Source organism: Sarcophilus harrisii, chromosome 6, assembly GCF_902635505.1.
Source record: "Sarcophilus harrisii chromosome 6, mSarHar1.11, whole genome shotgun sequence".
Classification (NCBI taxonomy): Eukaryota; Metazoa; Chordata; class Mammalia; order Dasyuromorphia; family Dasyuridae; genus Sarcophilus; species Sarcophilus harrisii.
In genome coordinates, this window is record NC_045431.1 from 187,412,499 (window position 1) to 187,430,136 (window position 17,638).

General features: G+C 33.0%; 1 protein-coding gene across 1 annotated transcript in view; it reads left to right on the forward strand.

Moving 5' to 3' along the window:
* The window catches only part of POLN (DNA polymerase nu), a 303,684-nt gene that overhangs the window by 26,139 nt on the left and 259,907 nt on the right, over window positions 1-17,638 (forward strand). Inside the window, exons 5-6 of the mRNA XM_031942946.1 lie at window positions 1,820-1,932; window positions 9,373-9,530. Coding sequence (XP_031798806.1) covers window positions 1,820-1,932; window positions 9,373-9,530 — 271 coding nt within the window. The remainder of the gene's footprint in view (window positions 1-1,819; window positions 1,933-9,372; window positions 9,531-17,638) is intronic.

Here is a 17,638-nt window from a genome sequence, read left to right on the forward strand (position 1 = left end):
ATGTAGTTATGTAAAGAAAAAGAGAATTTCTTTAAAAGGGTCTGAGTTAACTTTGGCCGTTATTGTTTTTCCTTCATTCAGTTCCGGGGGAATCTCAGTAATGCCTTCACTCATAAATCTGGTGAAGTGAATGAGTATATTCTTCATCCTTCAGTGGCAAGGAGTGTGAGTGTTTTGGGATTCCAGATTTTGGAGCTAACAATATCAATATCTTGAGGAAGATATAGTAATCTAGGAACAATCTTTAGAACTTCAGCGTATTGGAAAAATTCATCTGATGATTGTGCCACTTGTAGGCATTAACTTGGTAGGATCAGTCTTATGTGAAAAGTGAACTAAAGTTCAAAGCTACTCCCCTACAGACTAAAGGAAAATATATCCCAGAGATGTTTGGGAGAAATATTTGTATATTCCTGCCACATTAAAGTATATCTTTCTGTGTAAAAGCTATATCATGTTAAGTGAGGTTAAGTGGAACTGAAGGTGCCAATTATACTAACCTCTAATACATAGGGGAACACACAAAGTAGGATGTAAGCCAATGGCAGAGAAAAAAGATATCTCAACCTCCTTTACCTAGGGACCCTTATGAGAAGAAATATAATAGATCTGACTTTGAGAGAGTGGGGCCAGAGTCAACTTTGTTACATCTTTTTGTACATTAAAAATCTAATTCTGGGGATAAATATTTTAAAACAGCTTCTAGCAATGACTTACTTAACCATTGATTAGCAGAATTTCATGAAAGAAATGCTAACTAAATTTTATTTTTAATAATTAAAAAAAGTCAGGGATTTTTAGGCCAGATTCTATCACAGCTGGGTCACATTTTTTCTCTGTAAATTTCAGTTGTTTACTGTTGTCTCTAAGATTTAAAAAAAAAACCCTTTCTTTGTTTTTTTACCACCTGGAATTTAATTTTGTCTTTCCAGTCTCATTATATATTATTTTTCTTCTTATACTTGAGGTTTTGCCAAACTGATCTTTTCTTTGTTCTGCATACATGGAATTCTGTATTTTGTTTCTGGAATGCACTCAATCACTCAATAAATATTTAAATGCCTTTTTCATTTTTCATCTTTGTATCCTCCCAAATAGTATTGTGCTTGGTACATAATAAAATGCTTAATAAATGCTTATTGATTAATTTACTGGGGCTTAGTTTCTTCATTGTTTTTTTTCTCTCTATTTTTTTTTAAGTTTCTTCATTGTTAAGAGATGGGAGTAAGACTAGATAATCCTTAAGGTCTCTTACAGAATTAAAATAATAATAATAAATAATAATAAAAATAGTAACTTAGTACCAGCTACTGTTACAGTTATGTTATTGGATCTTCCCAACAACTATTGTTGTGCTATTGTTATCTCCATTTTACAGATGAAGAAAATGAGGTAAACATAGGCTAAATCAAATGATAATTCTAATTAAGCTTGAATTAATAGTTCCTGGATTTATTTTTTCCTAGAGCAGTGATACTCTAGGGACATCCAGGAGGCCCATATTACAAATTACAGCCACTATCCAGCACTGAGCCTGAAGTCAGAAAGACTTGAGTTCAAATCTAGTTCAGACACTTACTAGTTGTGTCACCCTGGGCAAGCCACTTAACCCTGTTTGTCTCAATTTCCTCATCTGTAAAATGAACTGGAAAAGGGAATGGTAACCCCCTCCAGTATTTTTGCCAAGAAAACCTCCAAAGGGCATCATGAAGACTTGAACCCAACTGAACAACAATAAACAACAAGGTTTTGTGATAAAATTTAAACATTTTTTAAGTGAATAAGTATTTAAATTAATGACACCATTTTTGTCTTACAGAACTGTGCTGTTTGAAATACTAAAATGTAAATATCCTGTTGTTTGTTTTAATGCTAAAGAGTTTGTGAAAACAGTGCTCCAACTAAATGGCCGTTATGGTTATTGGAAACATGGTAAGTGCTTAATACTTGGATTAACTTTCCTCAGAATGGTCAGGGAATGAAGTGTTCTGGTAAATGCAGAAATCCATTTAGTGGAGAATGGCTGTATATATTTGTTTTATTTTATTTTATTTCATTTTTATTTCTTCTTTAGCATCTGTTGACTTACATTCTGTCTCCTTAGTGCTTTCTCTGGTTGCAGATGGCATTTCCTGTCCAAAGTCTATTGGGATTGTTTTGGATGTTTACAGTTGTTTTTAAAGACCCTAAATGAGGGTACACTTGGAGTTATAAGGCCTGGATTCAAATCTTATCAAAGACATTTCCTGGGAAAGGTCATTTGTTTTACATGGCTTCAGTTTCTTGGTTGGACTCAATAAGATCTGCAGTCCCCTTCAGCTCCATTTATGATCCTGTGATTTTACATAACATATTGTAGGATTCTGGCTTTTAATCCAGTCTAACCTCCATTTTTATGGGAGAGTTCATTCCATTCACATTCATAATTAAAATTATTAACTCTGTATTTCCCATCATCTTATTTTCTCTAAGTTATGTTTTTCTCTTTCCTTTCCCCCTTTCTCTCCTCCAGTGTTTTGTTTCTGACCATCATCTTCTTCAATTTGCTCTCTCCTTTTGCAGTCCCTCCCCCCTTTCTTACCTTTCTGCTTCTGTTCTCCCTTCTATTACCTCCCCCTTTCCTTTCCGCTTCCTTTTCCTACTTCCCTATATAAGACAAGTTTCTATATTAAATTAAATATGTCTGATATTCTCTCTTTGAGCCAAATCTGATGAGATTAAGGTTCGCACAATATTCATCCTCTTTCCTTCTTTCTCTCAACTGGGTCTTTTTTGCCTCTTCATGTAATGTAACTTACCCCATTTTATCCCCCCTTTCTTCTTCTTCCAGTACAATTGCTTTTCCTTCATTAATTTCTTTTTTATATCATCTCAGTAAAGTCAAATTATACTCACACTCTCTAACTATATCCATAACAAAGATATGGTTCTCAAGAGTTAATATGTCCTCTTCCCGTATAGGCATGTACAGATTTTAACCTTTAAAAGCCAGTTTTTTCCCTTTTTTACTTTTTTATGCTTCTCTTGAGTTCTGTCTTTGAAGGTCAAATTTTCTGCTCAACTCTGGTTTTTTCATCAAAAACAAATGAAAATCCCTTATTTCATTGAATATTCATTCCTCCCTCCCTGAAAAATAATGCTTAATTTTGTTGAATAGTTGATTCTTGGTTGCAGTCCAAGTTCCTTTGCCCTCCAGAATATCATATTCCAGGTCCTGCAATCCTTTAAAGTAAAAGCTGCTAGGTCCTAGGTAATTCTGATTATAATACCTTGATATTTGAATTTTTTCTAGTTGCTTGCAGTATTTTTTCCTTGATCTGATAATTCTGGAATTTAGCTACAATATTCCTTAGAGTTTTCATTTTGGGGTCTCTTTCAGGGGGTGATCAGTGAATTCTTTCAATGGCTATTTTACCCTTTGGTTCTAGAATATCAGGGAAGTTTTCCTTGACAATTTCTTGAAAGATATGTCTAGACCTTTTTTCATTGTGGTTTTCAGATAGTCCAATAATTCTTAGATTATCTCTTCCGGATCTGTAATGTTCTGGCTAGCTTTCTGGAGACCTCAAGACCAGCCTTGATCTTTAGTGAGGAGGCAGGAGAGCCACCAGGTAGATGATGAAAAATAGAATGTCTATCTTCCAGTCCTTCTTAGCCCTTATATACCTTATTGTAATTACATCATTACAGCATACTGATTATGTATGAATTAGAGAATCATTACATCACCACACTAAGTACTAAGTATATATGTGAACTAGATAACATTGTTTCATCAATTCCCCTGAGTTAATACCTTGTTTCAAGTATACTTCTCCAGAGTTCCGGCCCTTTACATGGATCTATTTTCCAGCACAGGTTTTTCTGATGAGGTATTTTATATTTCCTTCTATTTTGCATTTTTTTGGATTTTGTTTGACTGATTCTTGATGTCTTATTGAGAAATTTGCTTCCATTTGTTTAATTCTAATTTTTAGTGAATTATTGTCTTTAGTTAGTTTTTTTAAATCTCCTTTTGCATTTCACCAGCTGAATTTTTAAATGAGTTATTTTGTTCATTGGGTTTTTTTACATGAACAAATTCTGTTTTTAAACAAATTGGTTGCTTTTCCCATTTCACCAAAACTATTCTTAGACAAGCTCTTTTTGCTTTTTTGCTCATTTTTAAAGGTTTGAGATCTGCTCTTAAGGCAAAGGGGAACCTGTCCCATGCTTCCTCTACAGGTGACAACAGCTTCACACTGCCCTGGGGCTGGTGCTGCAGTTTTCCTTCCTGTGCTTGGTGGACATGGCCAAGTCCAGCTTGTTATGCTGGGGTAGGGGCTCACTATTTGCTTTCTGTAGTTGCATTGGAGATCTTACATCTAGTCTGCTGATCCACTGGCTTCTGAACTGGAACGGAGGATTAAATACTGCTGTATTTTGGCTTTGAGCCTCCCACTAGATTCCTCCAGCATGTTGAAGCCTCCTCGCCTGGGTTTTCCTGAATTGTACTGCCTATGCTGGCCTGCAACTCGCCCCCCTTACCATCCCCTTGCCCCACCAAATTGAGACAGACCTTTCCTGAAGTTCTTCCAAAATACCTTCTGCTGAAAATTTGTTATATTACAAATTTTTGTAAATTTTGTCACTCCAAAACTTGTTCAGAAGCTTGATCTGGTATCAATCTGAGGGAAACCAGGAAGAGCTCAGAGAAAGACCTATCTACTGTCCAACATCTTGGTTCTGCCCTAATCCTATGATTTTACATATATAAAGAAGAAAATTTACTTTGGGATGTCAGTTAATAACTCATGTCTGAGCTCCTTAGAAATCATCTAATCTCAGGTACACAAAGCATCTTACCTATAGTAATGCATCTAGGAAGTGGCAGAGCCAGTCTCATTATTTGGATCATTATCATTGTCTTATCACCTAAATATTATTGTACTCTAAGGTTCTGCCCTGTGCTCTCTGATCGTCTCTGTCTACTCTTTACTGGTATTAATATTACAATGGATTCAGTTATCTTTATATAAGTAACTCCCCAAACTGTGTAACCAAACTTCATCTCTTCTGAGCTCCAGATGTGCATTTCTAACTCCTTGCTGGTTATCTTTTCTTAAACATCCCATAGGCACCTCAAAGTAGAACTCATCAACTTAACTCTTTTTTATTATTATTAAAGCTTTTTATTTACAAAGCATATGCATGGGTAATTTTCCAACATTGACCCTTGCATAACCTTTTGTTCCAAAATTTCCCCTCTTTACCACCCCCCACTCCCAGCCTTTTCCCTGGCAGGTAGTCCAATACATGTTAAATATGTTGAAATACATATTAGATCCAATATATGTATACATATTTATATAGTTATCTTGTTGCACAAGAAAAATCAGATTTTTCTTGAAGGAAGGAAGAAAAAGAAAAACTGAGAAAGAAAACAAAATGCAAGCAAATAAACAGAGAGAGTGAGAATGCTATGTTGTGGTCTACACTCTGTTCCCATGGTTCTCTCTCTGGCTGTAGATGGCTCTCTTTATCACTGCACAAGTGGAACTGGTATCAACTTAACTCTTAAACTGTCTTCCTAATCTCCCTATTTCTGTCAAAGACTCAACTGTTTAGTCATCCAGATCTACAACTTTGACTTTTCTTTTCCATCATGGCCTATATCTAATCAGTCGCCAAATCTTATTGGTTCTAACAGCATAATAACTTTTGTGCTTATTGTTTTTTCTCCATTCACATGGCCATTACCCTTGTTTAGGCCCTTAATAATTTTTTGTCTCTAATCTCTTCTTTTTTCAATTTGTTCTTCATGTAGCTGCCAAAGTGATATTTTAAAAACACTTAAATCTGATCATGTTTGTTACTCCTCTGCCTAAGCTTCAATGATTCTTTGATACTTTGGGGATATACATTTCTCTTTTTTACTTCTACTCTGATTATGGTAGATCTAGTCAGTTTTCCTATATTATTTATTGAAATACAGTGTCCAGACTTTTTTCATCATGAATTTTAGCTCATCCAGTGATTCTTAATTTTTTTCTCATTGTCCTATTTTCTAGGTCAGTTGTTTTTGATATCAACTAACTTTTTTCTTGTTTTTTAAAATAATTTTTTGATCTTGTTCTAACTTTTCTTGATATCTTAAGGAGTCATTGATTTCTGTTTAGTCTATTCTAGTTTTCAAGAAGTCCATTTATTAGGTAAGTTTACCACTTTTTCTTCTAAGCTATTTTTTCCCCATTCTTTACTATAGAACTTTTATTCCATTTTTAATCTTTTGATTTCTTCTAGGTATTCATGAAATATTAGATAATTCATTTTAGGTACTCCTTAGGAAAAATCTGTTTTTTCCTTTTATTTCTACTTACAGTTGTTATGAAGATCTAGATTGTCATATACGTACATATGTATATTTAATATGGATCAGTTTCTTCTTTGACTTATACATCTCTACAATTTTTGCTTTTCATTTGGGGTTTTGTGCCGGTACCAATCAGGCTTTGCTGTGCTTTTGGATGAGTTGGTTGTCATTGCTAGCCTTGCCCTGGATCTCAGGGTTAGTGTCTCCCAACTTATGTATCTTTGTGATTCAGAGCTTTGAATCTTTACAACCCTCTCTGGCATTTCAGGGCAGAATGATAGGTATGGCCCTTGAGTTGCTTGGGCTCTCTTAATCTGAGGATTGTCATATCATACTGGTTACTATTATTCCCTGGGACTTCCAAAGTTCCTTCTCAGGCACTTTGTGATCAGCTCAGGGCTTTTTCAGAAGAGCCCTTTACTTCTGTTGCCTCCTGACACAAGAGTCTTGGTCTTGCCGACTCCATCATCTCTGGCCTATCTTTGGTTGCTTTGAGAGTCTACTCTGTTCTGTCCCTGTTTTTTTTGAAGACTTCCTCTTTCATATTTGTCCTGTAGCTCTTGCTGGATTTTTGTGCATTAAAAAAGGCACTTTCATTGGATTTCTTGATTCTTACTTGATATGGTACAAACTTCAGGGTTTTGCTAAAGTAAGTGAATGGGAACTATGCCATCTGTACCATCAGTTCTTTTATTGGAATTCCAGCTTTTCTTACATACCTGGAAGGAATTTTCTTCTCACTACTATTTCTTACAATTTCTAAATTCTTTCAGAGATGACTGAGCTCAATTGCCACATTCTACCAAAATCCTTTTGTGATCTCTCTAAATTCCTAACCATCTTTACCCTTCTCATTCTATTCTGTAGTGTATGTGTGTGTGTATGATTTATATGTATAACTCATACTATATATTGTATATATATACATATATATGTGTGTATATATGTGTAAATAATATACACAGAGAATTTGTATTTACTTTCCTATGTATGAGTGTGTAAAATGTGAGCTCCTTGAAAACAGGACCTGTTTAATTATTCTGTCTTAATTTTTCATGATTAGCATAATGTCTGGCATATAGCTCATAGTTAATAAAAATTTGGTGAATTGAAATGCTGTACTCATGGTCATGCAGGCATAGCCTACTTCAAACTCAATGACTTCAATCAAGTATTGTTTCCTTCTACCTTCTGCCACATTCTGCTGCTTTTCCATGGAAGTTTATTCGGTAGGAAATAGTTCTTTTGTTTATTAGTTATGTAAAACTCTATATTTTGCAAAGCCATTATAATCTTGTTTTGGGGCAACCTTTGTAACCTCTGTAATTCTTGCCCATTTCTCATTCCTGAAGCATTACTAACAGCCTTAAATCTTTGTGATTACTGTTGGAACTGACACCAATATGAGACCTCCTGAAGTTTTTCTGAGCTCTAAATATACAACATATAATTCTAAACTTTCTTGGTAAATATTATATTGGTGAATCAAGTTATTCAGAAATTCTGTCCTAAAAAGGGGCAATTAAAGCCACTAATAAAACTAGAGGAAACTTAGAGAACTCTCTTCTGGATCCATCTTTAAGACATTATTTATTATCTTTAAGGTACTATACACACCTTCATAGGACACTAGTAAACTTTTGGACTGATATGGCTTAAAGATGTCATTCAAAGATAATATCAGTGTGATATAAAGCTTAGGGTTCAGGTAACACAGAGGCTAAATTTGTTCCCCTGAGACATGTCAGCAACTTAATGCTTTTGAATTTCCAGTGTGCTAAATCTTGTTTACCAGATTGTGTAGCTGCAGTTTTTTAACATGGAGACAGATGATTGTTTAAGCAGTATGCCTTTTAGGACTATCAGAAGGTCCTTGTCTAAAATGCCTTCTATAACCTGTCATTTAAGCCTATTCTTCCATTACAATATACTGCCCTCTTCAGTAAGCATTTATTGAGCAACTTCTATGTATAAGGCAACTGCTTATAAATAAATAAATAAATAACTCCATTATTTTATCTTGCTTTTCTCAACTCTATGGGACAGGATCTATGACTAATATTATCCAAATTTGGAAATGAGGGGACTCAGATTTGGAAAGGTCAAGCTACTCTCCCACATATTCATACAGAATAAGTGTGAAAGCCATGACTTGAATCCAGATTTTATAACTTTAAGGCAAGCTTTTTCCTCTGAAAGATAGTGCTTCAACAAAATGTTCACATCTCACTTGATCTTCATATAACATCTCCTTGAATTAGTAGTTCAAATATTATTATTAATGTCATTTTATAGACTTTAATACTGAATCTTGAAGAAGTGAAATGATTTAGTCAATGGTAGATAGCTGAAATATTAAAGAAGCAGACTTCAATCCTAGTTTTTTTTTATTTCAATTTCAATATTCCTTCCTCTTTATTTTACCCCATAATTCAGCTAATCTAATTTTAGCTTAAGATTTTATTCCCCTTTAACATGAAGGTATCTCTTTAACATTTTAAAATTTTTTATGACTTGTGAATATACTTGAGATCACTCACCAAAAAAGGCCTTTGATAGAGAAGAGAGGAAGATGACTTCTTGGTAAGCAAAAAAGTAAGGAGATATCTCAAAAAAAGAGAAAAGGTTGTCATGGAGTCAGTTTACACCTATAAAATTAGGTCAATAATATCAATCACTTTCATGGTGATGGAATACATATACATATGTGTACACCCACATATTTGTATAGGTTTCATTACATGTACTATATGCATACACACATATAGATAGATATACATATATATAAACATAGGCTTGTGTATATAAGTATACATATACCTATATGCACTTGCATACATACATATACAAAATTATGTTTCTCACAAGAGACTAGAATTTCAGTAATGTGATATTTCTCCTTTGAGGTTAACAAAATTTAATAACCTTTTAGAAACTTTAAAGATAATCTGATCATTTCCTTATTCTTTTTGTGCCTCTTTTAAATTATATATTTACTTTTTCCTTTTCTTTACCTTCAGTTCCTGATTTTGTGATGTTAGATCCCAGAATTGCAGCATGGCTTCTTGATCCTAATGATACTATTTCCTCCTTTGAAGATCTAATAAGGAAATATTTTGAAGAATCAGTCACAATGAAAATGAATAACCCAAATGGAGATTCTTCACACAATATGGTGGTGAGTCATTTAAAAATAATTACAGATTTAAAAACAACTTTGTGTATAAGTGGATGAATATAAAAGAGGAATAATCTACTTTTTAGACTTCTCCTTAGTCCCCAAAGAGGCAGAAGTAATTACTTCATATAAAAACAGGATCTTCTGAGGTGGAAGAAACCTTAGAGGTCCAGCTTGATGTCATTCTCAAGATTCTTCCCTCTAATATGGATAGGCCTATATTAGGAGCTGAATATTAATTAAAAATTAAGATTCATCATCACTGAGTTATCTTATATCATTTCAAAGTGTCATTAGCATGCCCTTCTGTAAATATTTCATTAGGAGAAGCTCTATTTCCTAAAGTAGCTTTCTACAAGCATATTAGGTAAGAGAGTTCCAATAGGGTGACTGAAACACCTTCAATGCCTCTATATGACATAATCTCATCTAGTTATTTCAGAGCCAGATAAGCTCTATCAGCAGATTATGATTTAGATAAAAAGGAACTGTTTTATACTGAATGAAAGACTGTGGATGAATTAATTCTTGGAATATAAGTCTAACTAGATCATTAATTTCTATTCCAAAATATATTCCTACCAGAGGGATACATCTCCTTTCAAAGTCAGTTCAGGGATAGATAAAGGAATCAGGGAGAAGGAAGAATGAATTTTGGAAGAGCAGAAAACAGGTAAAAAAAAAAAAGAGATGAAGGACTATTTCCCATTTTTAGGAGGTGGGAGCTATGGTAGTAAAAATTTCACTGACTGGTTAAAAAAACCAACTGCCATTACTTAGTGCCATACTGTGAACAGTATCTGGGAGACACTGATTTAGATGAGTTCTGATCTTTTTTTTTTTTTGGTTGGGATCAGGGGTTGGTGTTTTGATATTTTATCAATTTGTAAAAATATCATGTCCCTTCAATTTCTCCTCCAGTTAAATAAAAGTACCCAATACCTCCTCATATTATAACAAAACAGTACATTTGAGCAAAACAATCACATGTTGGCTGTCTGAGAAAGTGTGCGCTGAAATTTAGCTAAAGATGACCAAATGAGTAGAAGCAGAAAAACCCAGTTCTTTCATAAGTATTAAAAAATGATAAAAAATGAACATAGAACCAAGAAATGATAAAAAATATGAAGAGAAACTACAAGTAGGAGCATTTTGCCAATTCACACAAAGAGAAAATCAGGGTTACAACTAAAGTCAAGCAAGACCTAGTTGCTATCACCATAAAGAAAAGGGGAACTTAAAACATTTACAGAAGGCAAAAGGTAAGGCATACTGCCAAGAATAATTTATCCTTTAAAGCTGAGTATAATGCCACACTGGAAAAAATTGAATTGTAAATAAAATAGAGTAGAAAGTACTCCTGATAAAGAAGTTGGAACCTTGAAATGCAATATAAGGATCAAGAGAAACAAAGATAAATACATTTTGACTAATTGGAAGGGATTTTATAATAAGGAAATATTAATAAATTTATTTATTTATTTATATGTGAACTAGGGGAAGAAGAAACAAATTACTCTAAAGAATCCTAATGCTTTTGAGGGTCATAGAGAGAGTAAGTGAAGTAGAGAGTGTGGAAAGTTTTTATTATATTTTGATGATCTAAAAGGAAAGAAAAGATAATACACTAGTGAAGAAAGAAGGAGTTAGTAGAGCATATCTCACATAATTGAGATGAGCAAAAAAAAAAAAAAGACAATACAAACATGGAAGAAGGAGTGAGGGAATGTGTTTCACATTGACCTCATTTTTTTTTTTTTAACAAATGATCAAATACATATACATACACAGAGGATTTATATAAAAAAATGTTAAACTGAATAGGAAATCAATTAGGGACAGGGAAAGTGAGAATAATAGGAAATGTAGTTTTAAGGAAGGATTATTTAAAAAAAAATAAACAACAAAACAATTCCATCTTAAGAGGATGGAATATGAAGAGAGAATGAAATGAAAGAAAAAAAAGTTAAAAGCCTGTGACCAGGAGCTACATAATAGGAAGAGGAGGGAAGTAAAAGAATGGTAGCATATAGTTCATTGTTATTATTCCCACTCCTTTCTCAACATCCTCTTTGAGAAGAGAGGGTCAGAGAAAAGAGAAGGAAACTTATCACAGAATAGGAAGGGAAGAAATAAAAACAGTTAATAATTATAACTATGAATGGGAAAGTGATAAATTCATCCATAAAATGAAAGTAGTGGGATGGATTAGAAAGTAGCATCAAGCTATAAATTGGTTGTTTTTTCAAATTATTTGAAATTTATTTTTTAACTTTTATGTGATTTATTTTTAAAATTTTATTTTTAAATTTCAAATTTTCTCCTTCCCATCCACACCCACTGAGAAGGTAATAAAGATAATGTCCATTAAATGTATGAAATAATGCAAAACATATTTACCCACTAATTAAAAATTTAACATTTTGATTTGTCAAAATATAAACTTTTATTTGTTTTTTAATAGCTTTTTGTTTACAAAATACATGCATGGGTAATCATTTCAACACTGATCCTTACAAAACCTTCCGTTCCAAATTTTTCCCTCCTTCCCTCTACCCCTCCCCTAGATGGCAGGTAGTTTAATACATGTTAAATATGTTAAAATAGATGTTAAATCCAATATATGTATACTTATTTATACAGTTATCTTGCTGCACAAAAAAAATGGAATCTAGAAAGAAAGAAAAAACCTGAAAAGGAAAACAAAAATGCAAGCAAGCAATAATAGAAAGAGTAAAAATGCTATGTTGTGGTATACACTCAGTTCCCATAGTCCTCTCTCTGGGTGTAGGTGGCTCTCTTCATTACTGAACAATTGGAACTGGTTTGAATCATGTCATTGTTGAAGAGAGCCAGGTCCATCAGAATTGATCATCATATAGTCTTCTTGTTGCCGTGTATAATGATCTCTTGGTTCTGCTCATTTCACTTAGCATCAATTCATGTAAGTCTTTCCAGGCCTCTCTGAATTCATGCTATTGGTCATTTCTTGCAGAACAATAATATTCCATAACATTCATATACCATAATTTATTCAGCCATTCTCCAATTGTTGGGCATCCATTCAGTTTCCAGTTTCTAGCCACTACAAAAAGGGCTGTCACAAACATTTTTGCGCATGTGGGTCACTTTTCCTCCTTTACGATCTCTTTGGGATATAATCCCAGTAGATCAAAGAGTATGCACAGTTTGATAACTTTTTGAGCATAGTTCTAAATTGCTGTCCAGAATGGTTGGATTCATTCACAATTCCACTAACAATATATCAGTGTCCCAGTTTTCCCACATCCCCTCCAACATTGGTCATTATCTTTTCCTGTCATCTTAGCCAACCTGAGAAGTGTGTAGTGGTATCTCAGAGTTGTCTTAATTTGCATTTCTCTGATCAATAGTGATTTGGAGCACCTTTTCATATGACTAGAAATAGTTTTCATTTCTTCATCTGAAAATTGTCTGTTCATATCCTTTGACCATTTATCAATTGGAGAATGGCTTGATTTCTTATAAATTTGAGTCAGTTCTCTATATATTTTGGAAATGAGGCCTTTATCAGGACCTTTAACTGTACAGATATTTTCCCAGTTTATTGCTTCTCTTCTAATTTTGTCTGCATTAGTTTTGTTTGTAAAAACACATTTCAACTTAATATAATTAAAATTATCTATTTTGTGATCAGTAATGATCTCTAGTTCTTCTTTGGTCACAAATTCCTTCTTCCTCCACAAGTCTGAGAGGTAAATTATCCTATGTTCTTCTAATTTATTTATAATATCAGTTTTTATGTCTAGATCATGCACCCATTTTGACTTTATTTTGATACACAGTGTTAAGTGTGGGTCAAAGCCTAGTTTCTGCCATACTAGTTTCCAATTTTCCCAGAAGTTTTTGTCAAATGGTGAATTCTTATTCCAAAAGCTGGAGTCTTTGGGTTTGTTAAACACTATATTGCTATAGTTATTGACTATTTTGTCCTGTGAACCTAACCTATTCCACTGATCAACTAGTCTGCTTCTTAGCCAGTATCAAATAGTTTTGATGACCACTGCTTTATAATATAGTTTTAGTTCTGGTAAAGCGAGGCCACCTTCATTTGATTTTTTTTTTTTTTGATAAGTTCCCTTGAAATTCTTGACTTTTTGTTCTTCCAGATGAATTTTGTTGTTATTTTTTCTAAGTCAATAAAATAGTTTCTTGCAAGTTTGATTGATATAGCACTAAATAAATAGATTAGTTTAGATAGTATTATCATCTTTATTATATTTGCTCAACCTATCCAAGAACACTTGATATTTTTCTGATTGTTTAAATCTGACTTTTATTTTTGTAGAAAATGTTTTGTAGTTTTGCTCATATAGTTTCTCACTTGCTTTTGGCAGTTAGATTCCCAAATATATTATACTATTATACTATATATAGATGTATTATACTATACTTTATCTGTTTTTCTTGCAGTTATTTTAAATGGAATTTCTCTTTGTATTTCTTGCTATTGAATTTTGTTAGTAATATATAAAAATGTTGATGATTTATGTGGATTTATTTTATATCCTGCAACTTTGCTAAAGTTATACATTATTTGATTCTCTGTGGTTTTCTAAGTATACTATCATATCATTTTCAAAGAGTGATAATTTTGTTTCTTCATGACCTATTCTAATTCCTTTAATCTCTTTTTCATCTCATTGCCAAAGCTAGCATTTCTAATACAATATTGAATAGTAATAGTGATAGTGGGCAACCTTATTTCACCCCTGATCTTATTGGGAATGGTTCTAGTATATCCCCATTACATATGATGCTTGCTGACAGTTTTAAATAGATGCTATGCTACTGACTATTTTAAGGAAAAGTCTATTTATTTCTATACTCTAGTGTTTTTAATAGGAATAGGTGTTGGATTTTATCAGATGCATTTTCTACATCTATTGAGATAATCATATGATTTTTGTTAGTTTATTGATATAGTCAGTTATGCTAATAGTTTTCCTAATATTGAACCAGCCCTGCATTCTTGGTATAAATACTACTTGGTCATGGTGTATTATCTGGGGGATAATTTTCTGTTATCTCTTTGCTAATATTTTATTCAAGATTTTTGCAGCAATATTCATTAGGGAGATTGGTCTATAATTTTCTTTCTCAGTTTTCCCCCTGCCTGGTTTAGATATCAGTACCATGGAGTTAATTATTCTTTAAATGGTTGGTAGAATTCACATGTAAATCCATCTGGTCCTGGGGATTTTTTCTTAAGGAACTGATTAATAGCTTGTTCTATTTCTTTCTCTAAAATGGGCCTATTTAAACAATTTACTTCCTTTTCTGTTAATCTATATTTTTATAGGTATTCCTTCATTTCACTTAGATTATCAAATTTATTGGCATAAAGTTGGGCAAAGTAACTCCTAATTATTGCTCTAATTTCCTCTTCATTGAAAGTTGCTCTAATTTATTATTGCTCTAATAATTTTTGCTCTAATTTCAACTTCATTGAAAGTTCTCCCTTTTCATTTATAAGACTAACAGTTTGATTTTCCTCTTTCTTTTTTCTAATCAAATTAACTAAAGGTTTACCTATTTTGTTGTTTTTTTTTTCATAAAACCAACTCTAAGTTGTATTTATTAATTCAATAGTCTTTTTTTACTTTCAATTTTTATTAATCTCTCCTTTTATTTTTAGAATTTCAAGTTTGGTATTTGATTGGAGTTTTTAATTTGCTCTTTTTCTAGCTTTTTTAGTTGCAAACCCAATTCATTCATCTTCTCTTTATTTTATGCAAGTAAGCACCTAGAAATATAAAATTTCCCCTTATTGCCACTTTGGCTGCATTTTACAAAAATACTCATTATTGTCATTCTCTTGGATGAAATCATTAATTGAGTCTATGATTTGTTGTTTCACCCATTCATTTTTTAGGATGAGATTATTTAGTTTCCAATGACTTTTTGGTCTATTTACTCCTGCCTTTTTATTGAATGTAATTTTTATTGCATTGTGATCTGAAAAAAAATACATTTACTATTTCTGCCTTCTGGAGACAATGTTCTTTTAGTCTCCTGAGGGTTTGAAATCTGTTCTTCTATTTCACCATAAAAACTATCTATGGTTAGAGTTTTCTTTGTATTTTTACTCATTTAAAAAAAAAAAAAAAAGCTGGGATCTACTTTTAGGGCAGGGAAGGTTTTCCAAGCTTCCTCTACAAGGGTGAAGAGGCTGTAACTGCACTAGGATCTTGCTGACTCATTCCCAGTGGAGGGTGGGCATAGCCAGGTCCTGTGAGACTCTGGCATTTTGGTTTTCACTATTTACCTTTTGTGTTTGTGTTGGATGTTTTATAACTTCTCTGCTAATCTACTGTCTTGCAACCAGGGCAGAGTAGCCAACACTGATGTAGATTCCTCCTTGTAGATTCTCTACAGCATGGAAACTGCACACAGGCCGTGGGTCTACACAGCCTGCATTGGCATCTGGGCTCTGCCTGCCTCTTCCTGGCCACCTCCCTCTGTGCCAACAGAAACAGACCTTTTCTGGTAATCTTTGAAATTATCTTCTTCTGGTAATTTGCTGCACTCCCAATATTTGTGGATTCTGCCAGGCCAGAACTAATTCAGAGGCTGAATTTGCTAATTAATTGAGGGTCCTGAGAGTAGAGCAGAAAGAAGCATATGAACTCTCTGCCATATTGGCTCTGTATTCCCCCCCCCCCCAAGCTATAAATTGTTGACAAAAACTGTATTTAAAAGACAAAGATTCATCCAGAGTTAAAATGAGGCAGAATAAAATATATCATCTTTCAAATAAGCTCAAAAAAGCAGAGTTAGCAATCACAATCTCAGACAAAGCAATAATAAAAATGTTTACACAAACAAGGAAACTTATTGTGCTTAAATTACTATAAATAATGAATTCATGTCAGTACATAACACATGTGCACCAAATGGCATCAACATCTAAATATTGAAAGCCAAAGTCAAATAAATTTCAAGGAGAAACAGACAGCAACACTCTACTAGTAGAGAATTTTTTTGAGCCTCTTTTATGCCTAGAAGCATTTAGTTATTTATTAATAGCTTTTTATTTTTCCAAATACATACACAGATAGTTTTCAACATTCACCTTTGCAAAACCTTGTGTTCCAAATTTTTCTCCGTTCCTTCCCTTCTTATTTCTCCCCTAGACAACTAGCAATCTGACATAGATTAAACACACACAATTCTTCTAAACATATTTCCATATTTATCATGCTGCACAAGAAAAATCAGATCAAAAGGGAAAAAAAAACTCAAGAAAGAAAAAAACAAGCAAACAAACAACAAAACAGTACGAAAATACTGTTTTGGTCTACATTCAGTCTCTATAATTCTCTCTATGAATGTGGGTAGCTCTTTCCTTCCATGTCTATTTGAATTGTCTTGAATTGCCTCATTGTTGGAGTAAAGTCCATCACAATTGATCACTGCATAATCTTGTTCCTGTTTACAATGGTCTCTTGGTTCTGCTCACTTCATTTACCTAGAAATATTTAACAAAGCAATACACAAGAAAGAAATTATTGAACAGGGTAGAGTTTTAGATAAGTTAGATATTCGAGATCTCTGGTGATAACAGAAGTTTATCTGTTTCTCAGTTATGCATGGAAGCTTTACATAAATTTGCCATGTATTAAGTCACAAAACCAGGAATATTAAACACATCCTTACTTGATCACAGTGCAATAATAATTGTGTTTAAGAAAGAATTGAAAATTATTTATAAACTAAGTAATTGAATTATAAGGAAGTAGTGGGTCAGAAAACAAATTATAGGAACAATAAGAAATCCATCAAAGAAAATGATAAAAATGAAGGCAAGAATATTCTTTGCTTTTGAGGAACTCAAATTCTAATAGGGGATGCAACATAAAACTAGATACATATCAGATATACATATATGGAGCAGATAAAAGGCAATCTCTTTTTAAAATTTACATTTTTTTATTAAAATATTTTTTCTCTTTTTTTAAAAAAAAGAAAAATCAAACCAAACGCATAGAATAAATGCATTGTTAAGCAAAACAAATTCCCATGTTGACTATGAAAAAGAATTTATTCTTTGTCTTCAATCAATCCCT